Source organism: Pollachius pollachius (assembly GCF_949987615.1).
Source record: "Pollachius pollachius genome assembly, chromosome: 10".
Lineage (NCBI taxonomy): Eukaryota > Metazoa > Chordata > Actinopteri > Gadiformes > Gadidae > Pollachius > Pollachius pollachius.
Genome location: NC_136943.1, coordinates 22,998,677 through 23,011,686, shown reverse-complemented (window position 1 = coordinate 23,011,686; position 13,010 = coordinate 22,998,677). Strand labels below are relative to the sequence as shown.

The 13,010-nt window shown below is 41.9% G+C and overlaps 1 protein-coding gene across 1 annotated transcript in view; it reads left to right on the top strand.

The window, feature by feature from the left end:
* abcc1 (ATP binding cassette subfamily C member 1 (ABCC1 blood group)) overlaps positions 1-13,010 on the top strand; it is a 122,069-nt gene that overhangs the window by 18,697 nt on the left and 90,362 nt on the right. The window contains exons 2-3 of the mRNA XM_079744587.1: positions 543-719; positions 2,737-2,865. Coding sequence (XP_079600713.1) covers positions 543-719; positions 2,737-2,865 — 306 coding nt within the window. The remainder of the gene's footprint in view (positions 1-542; positions 720-2,736; positions 2,866-13,010) is intronic.

Below are 13,010 nucleotides of genomic sequence, written 5' to 3'. Positions count from 1 at the left end.
TTAACAGTTTTTTTTTTAAAAAAAGGCTGACTTATAGACAATATGTATCCGGTACTCGGAAAAGCCATAGGCTCAAATCAAAACGATGAGACAAAAAACAGACTATGATTTCATTACCATAAAAAAACCTGAAATTTCAGACATCTTATGAATACATTAGGCCAACATTTTGGCCAAGTTATGAAGCAGGCCATATAATTAGCTTTCAACGTTGCATGGTGGTTGAGACTGAAATCTGTTCGTTCACCAACGATTAGACGCCGGCCCGGGTAGGTGGAGTTCCACTGCCCTGGGATGTTATAAAGGTATGAAGAAATCGATGTTGCACATTCCAAGTGTTGAACTAAGCGTGATTTAGGCTTCATCCCCAATTTCAGCAGCGTACCCGAAACCATAATATAATAAAGATGATAAACTCAATAGTTGTTGATGGTGATAATTACACTTGTCTATTCTTCTGTACTACCCGTCAGTAAATGTTTGACCATATTGATTGAATTAATCTTGAAAACTAACGTCATTCCCTTATTTATTTTGGACAGGACTGGAATCGCACGTGGAATACGCCCAACCCAGACCTGACCCAGTGCTTCCAGAATAGTGCACTGGTATGGCTGCCTTGCCTTTACTTCTGGCTGTGTACCCCAGGCTACCTCATCTACCTCCACCGCCATGACCTGGGGTACATCTGCATGAGCAGCCTCAACAAAGCCAAAACCGTGAGTTAAGCATGCATACTGAAAACCTTTTAAATTGGATGATGGTTTAACGCCCCAATTTAATCATTGAATAGGCAATGCACATATTTATATCCATTTTTCGTCAAATCTAATTTTAGAAACACCAAGCGTAAAAATAAAATCAGGGTCAGGGCAGTTATTTAAATACATTGAAACATAGGTTTGATAAATACACAACTTGCTGATTACATCTACCAATGAACACACAACTCGCTGTTAACATCTACCAATAAACACACAACTCGCTGATTACATCTACCAAGACGCTCCTGCGGGGGTTGAAACTGCGATTCCCTGCAAATACTTTATATCTTTATGTCGAGCACTCTGAAGAATTCTACTCGTATATCAGACAGTTTGCCCGCCTGAACAGTAGGTGGCCATGTACATCTGATAAAAGCACTCATTTATTTTATGCACAAAACGATCACTTTTTGTCATCTCTAAATTCAGTAAGATGATCGTTACCGAACCATCTCAAATTAAGTCACAGTGTTAGGAAAAGTTAAGTCGACTACGTGTCAAAACGTTTTTTCAGTCCTGTGTTTTACATTTATTAAACTCTGAAGAATGAAAAACTGTTGTCAGGACAGTACTGACTGAACCGATTATGGGAGAGAAACATACACACTCCTCATATATCGAATCTAGTATACCCTTTTATCAATCCACAAAGTTATGTAATCATTAAGTCATTAATGTAGAAAATAGCTTGAACTGTTCTTGAAATGCTTCACATTAGAGTTGCAAGCTTGATTTTTGTTTTTATTTTTTTGGAGTGTCAAGATTCACATGAGAATAAAATGACAAATCATTGAGTTGAATTACTTTATTTGCACCAAGGGAGATTCTTTACAGCTCAATCACATTTGAGTATGTTTGTCATAGTCACCATGGAGACTGTACAAGATTTAGGACAAGGCGAAGGTAACAGCCTTTTTATGTTTCTCAACCATCTTACTGCATCCTTAGTGGTAGACTACAATCATAGATCTTTAATTATCACCATCTGTTACATCATTGATCATTCATCTCGATAGCGGCCGGCGCTACATGCGATTGTTTACTTGCAGCGTGAGACGTGAATATCAGTTATTTTGATAACGTGAAGGTGTGCAGCTGTATTGCTTTCACAGTTTACTTTTGGATACTAACTTTCTAAGAAAGAGTGATGGATTTTTCTGTATGAATATGCATACCGTTACACCCCTTCTTGCTACCAAATATTAATACTGTTATTATAAAATTATTTATTTAATAATTATAAAAAAATAATAAAATATATAATGTATTCTAAAATATATTTTAAAGTAGTGTGAGCAGTTTCTTCTGAGCCTCTGTCAATTAAATCTTCTTCTCTCAGCGATGCTAGAAAAAAACAAAAAACTTGATAGTACTGTGGCAGCCCGTCTCCCCGAGTGTCAGATACCCGGTAGGAATTACACGGAAAGCAAGGGTTAAAGCCGCAGTCTGCGTTTATTTCACAAGAATCCATAGTCTGTATCCTCGTGCTAGGGTCTCCGTGAGCCTCTAGATCGCCGGCGTGGTGCGGAATCCCTCCGTGTCGCTTCCCGTGTCGCTTGCCCGTTTGCCCGGCCTGGTGCTTACTCCCTCCGTGTCACTCTCTCTCGTTCGGCCGGTCTGGTGCCCCTTTTATGCCGGCTCCTGGTCCTTTCCCTTCCTCCGGCCAGGTGTCCCCGATCGCGCTGATTGGGGGGAGAGACGTGGTTCAGCGGCGGGATGCCACAGTACCCACTGCCCTCTCCAACTGGTCATTTTCCGAAATCAAATTTTATAGAAAATTCCCAACCTTGCAGTGAATTATATATAATGATTTCAAACACACACAGTCTTGCCCACTTTTGCAAAATCACATGTACATGCATGCTATTCTATGGACCAATTATTCCAGTTATTTTCCTACATTTACTTCAATTTATTTTAAATGAGAAGTTGTCTTTTTTTAAAATGATCTGTCCTTCCCCCCTCTCTTTAGGTGGTTGGTTTTCTTCTATGGCTCATCTGTTGGGCAGATGTATTATATACTTTCTGGGAGAAAAACCGGGTCAGTAATGGGCCTCCATCCGTCTACCTGGTCAGCCCAACTCTACTGGGCATCACTATGGTCAGAATTACTTTCTTTACAAATGTGTACATGCATCCTGTTCACCTGTCAACATTTTCCACACTGACCAATATATTTGTGTCCGCCGTTGTTACCGTTACTTATAACAATAATTAACTGGCTGAGCAACCTTTTAACTTATTATAAACACGGGGTCAGCCATTGATTGATTGATTGATTGATTGATTGAAATTCTTTATTGACACATGCCCAAAGGTAAGCATACGTTTGTGCATGTGTGCAGGACAGGTCAAAAGGATAACACAAAATAGCCCATGGGCTTATTTCCATTGTGGTCCCTTGGTAGTGTAAGCATGTATATAGGTGTATGTAAGTGTATGTGTTAAAGATAATGTACAAGACAGTGCGGGAACAAAGTAAAATATGACAGTCCAATCACACAACCCATTTTATAACAATCTATAAAAGAGATACCATAATAAATAACCCTATGACTGTCTGCTTCTCAATCATTTCTTTAAAGCTGTTTTAAAATTGACAAGAGACTTTATACTAGCAGGTAACCCATTCCATAAAACTACGGCTGAATATTAAAAAGAGCCCTTTCCGATGCGACTTCTAAATCTGATCAACACAAGGGGCCCTATCTTGCATCCAGCGCATTTGACTTTCTACACCGACGCATGTGTCGTTGCTAGTTTGCAACTGGCGCGGATAGTCTTTTCCCTCCACAGGCACGCGTCGCTAAATTAGGGAATGATCTTGCGTCCCAAGGGGCGGTTCAGCGAAAAGAGGAGGCGTGTTCTGGCGCAAACGTTCCCTGGTGCTATTTTGCAGTTTCAGAAAACAATTCCGCCACAAACCAGGAAATATCTGGTTTAAAGTCAGTGGCGCGTTGTTCAGATGCTATTTTAAGGGCGCATGCATAATGTTGCTTGTGCACCTCGCGCATACACTTTGCTTCTCTCATCTACCTAGCCACACATTCTTGGTGAATTATTTGGGAAAGAACAGCTGATACAGCGGTAATAAGTTGTACTTTTAAATCAATGCATCTGCAAACACTGTACAGCAAACACATATTGTCTTAACATAGACATCGTGTACAAGCCCATACCTTTTAGGATTGATGAGTATTTAATCGTGAGAAAACATTGTTTTACCGCAAGTTAAAAAGAATAAATGAATGCGGGCGCGCGATTGTGTATGTGTAAAATAATTAATGAATGCGGGCGTGCTTGTGTGCATTCATCTGTTTAAACACATGGAAACTTAACACGTAATGCATAATATAGTCCATGGCAAAGTATATTAACGGGGGGACACATGCATATTAGGAACACAAGTCGATAAAGATAATGCACACAATACTGGTTCGAAACAATATTTGTTAATGTATTGCCTATATCATCAAATAGAACCACAGTTACCGCATATCATATGTGTGTTAAGTTTTCTTTGCCGAAATTTATTTGAGGTCTCAGTATTTCTGAAGTTGTGGAAGAAAACGCTATTCCATGTGTGGATTAGGCCATATTATTTGGCCATAAACTGAGCCACTTGAAGTTTAAAATTGTGGTGGTCATGCATCTGTCTCATCGGAGACTGCAAACGCGCTGTCAAAATATCAACTCGTCAGATTCAAATGCGCTCATGGCCCTTAAAGGGGATGGGAGCTGGCACTCTCATTGGTTTATTGAACCCTTTGCCCAAACCACACCTAGGGGTAATTAGGCTACTTCAGGGCAACCCTTTTTAGGTTTGCGTCGGGTGTAAGAGTCATTCATCTGCCGGTAAAATAGCAACATCGCCATGGAATCGCCCACAAAGCTACTTGCGTTAGAATAGGGCCCAAGATCAGTTATTTGTAGCTATGTGTGTTTAGTATCCTTGAAGAATAATTGCATAAATATTTAGGTACCTCGTTTTTAATAATGTTGTATATGTGATGTGGTTTTTCACTCTGCTTTGAGGTTCATCACAGGAGATGCCTATGACACACACCATTATGTATCAGTGGAGGCTTCTCCAGTGAGGAGAGGGAGGAAGATCCTCCTTAACATTGTTAAGAATAAAAAATGTAGATTGTCCAGACTACTTAATGAATGAATGCCCTTAAATAGGACTACTTTAATGCCTTTGTATATGTTATGTTTGTTTCCCTGGGTAAAGGGACATTAGCACCCCCTATCGCCTATTGACAATTACTTCAGGGAGAACGTTCCTCCCTCAGCCTCCATTGACTCCCATTCATTTCCCCGAAAGTGTTGGCGGCTGGGGTTCAATAGAGTGGCGAAGTCACGCCCATTCCGGTAAAGCCCATGGGACCTATGAGATCGAAAAATATGAATGGGTTTCAATGGAGAGAAAGTAATTATTTTCTGGTCCCAGTCTTTATATGCCCTGGATTACACATCTGTTGTTTGTGGATTTAAATGATAATTTTTCATGCAAAGAAAACTAAAGAATTTCGCGAAAAAGTTTGATAATGTTAGGTTTTGTGTGAGGCCGTTTTGTGAACTACAGCCCCTCGCTGCTCTCGACGCGAATGATATACGTCACCACCACTCTGGTACAGACATGGTGATCTCTCTGCTCCACTTCACTGCTTTTTTCCAAGGGGAGGATGACGGCATCCAGAGAGGTGAAAACCATTATAAACCATTATAAGTCGAGGCATGTTGAGAGTTTCAGTTATGCCGATGGGGAGATTGTCGGTCTTGTCCACGCCAGTCAGGGAGCGTGACGTCACATACGAGACGTGTAATCTTTCTCATTGTGTTTTCTCTACAGCCTTTAACTGAACAATTGCACAATAAACGGTCAAACTCTTGACATGAAAAATTATAATTTAAATCCACAAACGTGTGTAATCCAGGGCATATAAAGACTGGGACCGGAAAATAATTACTTTCTCTCCATTCAAACCCATTCGTATTTTTCGATCTCATAGGTCCCATGGGCTCTACCGGAAGAGGCGTGACTTCACCACTCTATTGGAGAGAGGAGGAAAGTCCTCCTCTGAGTGGGTGTGACTAGCTGAGGGATCTGGTTCCCGCCTACGTTTATTCACGAATAGGCTGAAGCCCTGGTTGCGCTATGAACCAATAAGCAGGAGTCCTGGCTGTGGAGCAGCCAGGAGGGAGGGTTTATCCCCTCAAGTCTTTGTTAAGAGAACCAACGAACCCGCTCAGTCGAATGCCTCTTTCCACCGAGCGGTGCGCTATTGTTCGTTGCGGTACAGTGCGGCTCTGTTCGCTTATATTGACGTTTCCGTAGCCCGCGGCCGGGCAGGGCTGCCCTCGGCTGGTCGGCGGAGCCAGCGACCGGGCAGGGCTACCCGCGGCCGGCCTAAGGAGCCAGCGACCGGACAGGGCTGCCCGCGGCCGGCCTAAGGAGCCCGCGGCCGGACAGGGATGCCCGCGGCCGGTCGGCGGAGCCCGCGGTCGGGCAGGGCTGCCCGCGGCCGGGCTGCCGAGCCTGCGGCCGGAGCCCGCGAGGAAGGTTGACTTGATCTATAAATTAATGGTGCGTTCCAGAGCCCATCCAAAGCAATTTGAAGCTGATACTCGCTTTGTTTTTGAAGAAGCATTTTGACTGTCAGCAATTAAGTGTACTTACATACACAAACGAGGTGGAAGAGGCCAAACGACGGATGAGGTAATTATGCACTGTAGCTTTCCTCATTGCAAAATTGCTTTTAAAAAGTCTAAAAACATCGAAAGAAAAATATGTCTATCCATTTGTCTAGGCTACGTGTTGTCTTCTTACACCCCTTCCCCTATTAAACGGCACAAAACTGTATGACAGAAAACAAATTGCATGTTTGTACAACAAAATTGTCCTGATGTAATGTCAATCAATATTACAACAACAGAGTAGTTATTCTTCCTGTTTAAGTAGTCCCCCCTCTGATGTGTGGTCTTTGTATTTTTATGTGTCATTCATTTTTTTTCTAAATCTGTCCGTAATTTGGGAACTCATACAATTCATGTTCTCCTTTTCAGAATATCAATACTTGGCCAATGTGTTATACCACGGCAAATTCTCAAGACTGGTACCGAATGGGAAGTACTATTTCAAATGGATGAACACACATTTTACAGACATCTTCGCATTTCCCACTCCCAGTTTGATTACATAACTTACCTACTGAAGCAGCTGGGCCTAAATGAAGAGCACACAGGAGGCCCTTCTTCGATTCCTCTGAGACAAAAGCTTGCACTTTTTTTGTGGTATTTGGCCAATCAGAATAATTTTCGTGAAATGTCATGCAAATTTTACATGTCACAATCATCAGCCCATAGATGTATTGTTGAAGTGCTCTCAGCTTTTTGCAACATGGTGCCCGCTTCTGTCAGCTGGCCCACCATTTGTGAGAAGACATGATGATGCATGATGCAAGAATTCCAGGAAAATCCACTTTTTTTGAAAACTGGAACGACAAGATGGGGAGGTTCATGTTGCTCGGGGATAGTGCCTATATTGGGCAAGCTTACCCTTTCATCATGACCCCGAAGAGGGACAACGGAGCCCTCACCATGCAGGACCAACTGAGCAACTCTAAGATAAGTAGACGCCGAGAAGTGGTAGAGCAGGCATTCTGTAGACTAAAGTGCAAATGGAGGAGAGTTAGAGATCTCCAGAACGCCAGACTGGATTTAGTAGTCATGCTCATCGTGTCTGTGTGTATGCTCCATAATCAGTGCACAGGTCCTGCAGACATCTGTGAAGAGCATCCAGGTGGTTGTCTGCGTCAAGAAGACGAAAACATCTGACATTGAATAATAAACCATGTTCTTGCAATGGGCATATCTGTTTTGTGTAATTTCTGCTTAACATTTGTTCTGCTTTGTTTTTGAGATAAGTGTCATACATTTCATACTTGTGTTTAAATCAAAAGTAAACATCACAAACAGTTTGAGAGTAAAAAAAACCTTTACTTGAGTACACTTATGTAAAATCATAATACATAAGCCCTGGAAATTAATAACTGACATTTTTTAACAGGCATGTCCAAAAAATTGTTGGCACTTTGGCACAAATGGTATAGTAGGCTATGATAATACATTTAATTGAAATTTTTTTTTAACACATAAGTTGTCCAAAAAGAAGTATAGGCACTGAACATATGTCAAACAATTGGTATAGTAGGCTATGGCTACTAAGTTTACATTTTCAAGAGAAATCACTACTATCTTGCTTCACTACCCTAACCCTTACCCTACCCCTAACCCAACACTTTAAGACTTGTTAAGATATTTTCTCATTAGAACCTCAAAGGAGGTCTGAGCCTGATTCATTTGAATTAACAATTCACGGTGCCTCCTTTCATTGGCCGACTCTGACAATTCACTGTGCCTCCTTTCATTGGCCGACTCTGCTATGACCTACGTTTTGCTAGTTCATAGCAAAACTTAATTTTGCTATGACCTAAACCTCTGTCTAGGTGTGCTCATTGTTCTGGGTGGGCTCACTGTGCTAGGTGCTGTGCTCACTGTGCTAGGAGCTATGCTACCCTGTGGAGATGGGCTGGCTGCAAGTAACTGCCCACCCTCATTGACCAGATCAGGCCTGCGAATCTGGATGCCCTCTGAAGTTCCGATAACTGGGAACTCGACATCATGGATTTCCCCCAAAAGAGCATCCATTTCATTGTAAAAATTGAAGCGAATTGTTCCCCTCCCTGTGCTCCTGTTATCCTTAATTTTTTTTTATACCCATCTACAAGGGTGTTCCATATTCTATTGAGCCGTGCAGGATCAAATATCTGACCAAAATGGTCAGACAGCTGACCGGCCATTTCCCCCCACATATGTCTCTGAGCCTTTCCCATGTTTTATCCTGCTATTAAGCTCTGCCCGAGTCTGAGGGAGTTCACTCCCATTTGCCTCTAGGTGTCTCCTCATTAAATCAATAAGAAAGAGCGTACGCTCTCTAGTAAAGTTATCATCGCATTGCATCTGTGATGCACTTCAGCTGCTGGACTCTTCCTCCATACTATCCTCTCCATGGTCCTTTGTCCCTGTCTCTCTCTCTCAGTTTCTGTCAGGAATTGAGGATGTGGTGAAAATGATCTAGATCTGCTTCATGATCTACCTAGAAGGACAATTTGAAAACTGACTGTACAGGCTTCATCGAGGAAGTAGGCATTCCGGTCAAAATCCTGCTGGTATAGAGGTCCCATGAGGGGTTGGGATCTTTCTTCATCTAGGAAGGCGTTCATCCCCTCATCTAAAACCACTGACAGATTTAATTTAGTTAATGGAAACGTAATTTAGTTTATGGCAACGTTAAAATAACGTTGCATGACAATCTACAGGCTATGCATCAAAAGAGCAACATCTAATTCCTAACGTTTGAACACCCGCCTAATCACAACAAATGAGTAGGCTAGTCTGCTACCGAAATCGCAGTCTCCTTAGAGGAAATATTACAATATTAACAATAACACATTGATAAGTCGAACACATTGATTAACATATTGTCCAGCACTGGGTAACATTGGTTGATGATAGCGGTCTTCTTACTAAAACATCTTCAGCAACTGTTCTGGAGCCGTATATATAAAACCGCTGCATATCGCTATATAACGTAACTGGGTATACTTTTACCTTTTATCCTTATGCCAACAGATAATAACGACATAATTTCACGCCATAATATGTAAAAACAAGTTGTCTTAAAATTGTGCTGCGAATTTCAGACTGACATGCTCATGCTTCATGTTCCTCAAGTCAGGTCTGCGCTTGGAAAGACAGCTTTTAGCTTCAGTGCCCGACTCCTCGAACGACTTAGGCCCCGTTTACACGAGGACGTTTGCGGCTAAAAACGACAAAATATTTTGCCTTTCGTTTAGACGGTGACGGCGTTTTTGGGGCTTAAAAACGCAAAAATCTGAAACCACCCTCCAGAGTGGAAAACTTGAATAGGCTCCGCCGTAGCGTTTCCGTCTACACTGCGAAGACGCACAACTCTGCTCAGATCTGCTCACATCGCATACGCGTTTACGTCACATACATGCCCCAGTACAGGGAAATGAACAAACATGTTGGATTATTTCCATGCGTCGGACCGTCAAGCTGCTCTGGCAGCTCTAATAAACTTACAGGAGTCTTTCCACGAAATGTACAGGATATGTACAGATCGTATAACTGAACAGAGAAGGATCTGTAATTATGTTTTGGTTTTCGCGGCGCAGATAAGAGAAGAAGGAAGATTCTACGCATGCGCTCAGACATGGCGGTGTTGTGTGATAGTGTATCACAGCACCACCTAGCCGCCTGACATGCCAACCCATTCGAATTCCACACAATTTTACGTCACCGTATGCGCGCAGATTTCCTCTCAAACGCTTGTCTAAACGCGGAATAAAAGTAAAGACGCGACGCCACTTTTGCGTCTTCTGTTCAGACCGTCATCATGTAAATGTAGCCTTAGAGCAGGGGTCTCCAACCTTTTTTCAACTGAGAGCTACTTAGAAGAAAATTAAGTGGCCAAGAGCTACTTGCATCACATCGCTTGTATTTATTTACATCATTTTTGACTTAAGCTTCTGTTTGTACACGTGTGAAATTGCAATACCCAATGCTTATCAAAAATAATTCCACATCAAAAGTCCAAGAAAACATTTCACTTTTTCATATACATCACTGACAATTCACATCAGGTCCAAGAAAACATCACTACTTTACACTTCTTGTGGGCCACATATACATCACTGAAAATTCAAATCAAGGTCCAAGGAAACATTACACTTTTTCATATACACCACTGAAAATTCACATCAATGTCAAAGGAAACATTACCATTTTACACCTCTTATTATAGGCCACAAAGTTCAAGGTCCATTATCACCATCTTACAAGCATCTTATTGTACACATGGGACATACAGTGGGGCAAAAACTTATTTAGTCAGCCACCAGTTGTGCAAGTTCTCCCACTTAAAAAGACGAGAGAGGCCTGTAATTTTTATCATAGGTAAACCTCAGCTATGAGAGACAAAATGAAAAAAAAAATCCAGAAAATCACTGTCTGATTTTTTTTAAGAATTTATTTGCAGATTATGGTGGAAAATAAGTATTTGGTCACCTACAAACCAGCAGGATTTCTGGCTGTCACAGACCTCTAACTTCTTCTTCTTTAAGAGGCTGTTTACCTGTATTAGTGGCACATGTTTGAACTCCTTATCAGTATAAAAGACACCTGTCCACAACCTCAAACAGTCACACTCCAAACTCCACTATGGCCAAGACCAAAGAGCTGTCAAAGGACACCAGAAACACAATTGTAGACCTGCACCAGGCTGGGAAGTCTGAATCTGCAATAGGTAAGCAGCTTGGTGTGAAGAAATCAACTGTGGGAGTAATTATTAGGAAATGGAATACATACAAGACCACTGATAATCTCCCTCGATCTGGGGCTCCACGCAAGAACTCACCCTGTGGGGTCAAAATGATCACAAGAACGGTGAACAAAAATCCCAGAACCACACGGGGGGACCTAGTGAATGACCTCCAGAGAGCTGGAACCAAAGTAACAAAGGCTACCATCACTAACACACTACGCCGCCAGGGACTCAAATCCTGCAGTGGCAGACGTTTCCCCCTGCTAAAGCCAGTGCATGTCCGGGCCCGTTTGAAGTTTGCTAGAGAGCATTTGGATGATCCAGAACAGGATTGGGAGAATGTCATATGGTCAGATGAAACCAAAATAGAACTTTTTGGTAAAAACTCAACTCGTCGTGTTTGGAGGAGAAAGAATGCTGAGTTGCATCCAAAGAACACCATACCTACAGTGAAGCATGGGGGTGGAAACATCATGCTTTGGGGCTGTTTTTCTGCCAAGGGACCAGGACGTCTGATCCGTGTGACAGAAAGAATGAATGGGGCCATGTATCGTGAGATTTTGAGTGAAAACCTCCTTCCATCAGCAAGGGCACTGAAGATGAAACGTGGCTGGGTCTTTCAGCATCACAATGACCCCAAACACACCGCCCGGGCAACGAAGGAGTGGCTTCGTAAGAAGCATTTCAAGGTCCTGTTGTGGCCTAGCCAGTCTCCAGATCTCAACCCAATAGAAAATCTTTGGAGGGAGTTGAAAGTCCGTGTTGCCCAGCGAAGGCCCAAAAACATCACTGCTCTAGAGGACATCTGCATGGAGGAATGGGCCAAAATACCAGCAGCAGTGTGTGAAAACCTTGTAAAGACTTACAGAAAACGTTTGACCTCTGTCATTGCCAACAAAGGGCATGTAACAAAGTATTGAGATGACCTTTTGTTATTGACCAAATACTTATTTTCCACCATAATTTGCAAATAAATTCTTTAAAAATCAGACAATGTGATTTAATAGATTTTTTTTTTTTTCATTTTGTCTCTCATAGCTGAGGTATACCTATGATGAAAATTACAGGCCTCTCTCATCTTTTTAAGTGGGAGAACTTTCACAATTGGTGGCTGACTAAATACTTTTTTGCCCCACTGTACGTATACTAACTCTTTTTAAAAGTTAGTGAGATGACTGGCACTGCATGGAGTCCACCAAAGAGGTGTATGCTGGAGTGTATGCACTCAGGTTCACTCTAATACAGTCATTTAAATGTTCATCTGTCAGTTTTGTTCTGAATTTAGATTTAATGACATTCATGTCAGAAAAAGCAGCTTAACAAAGGTATGTCGAACCAAATAAAGCAGAAATTTTAAGTGCTGCTTGGTGAATATTCTTATAGTTTTCTGGGTCTACAAGGCTCCAGAAATGTTGTGAGTGTTGCTGAGACTTAAGCTGAACATGATTCTGGATTCTTTCATTGCTTCCTTCACCATCACGCCATCGGTGTATGGCTTCTTGTGCTTTGTCAAAATGTGCGCCACTTTGAATGATGCCTCCGTGGCTGTGTTGGCTTTCTTCGTCGGTCCGATGAATAACCACATGGAAATTGTATGTTTTCTGCTTTTCCTTGACTTGGCCACCTTGGTTTTCCATCTTTGTTGTCTGTCTAAAGTTCTAGCTAATACCACCAAACTCCTCACTTTAGCTTAGTGAGCATACAACGTCACTCAAGACACACTTGAGTACATATGCTTTTTATTCTTAGTTGATAGGCCTCTTATTTTTTGAATTGGAGGGAGTGGGACACCAATGTGACATATATGTGAAAGTGAGATGAGGTGCGTTTACTGT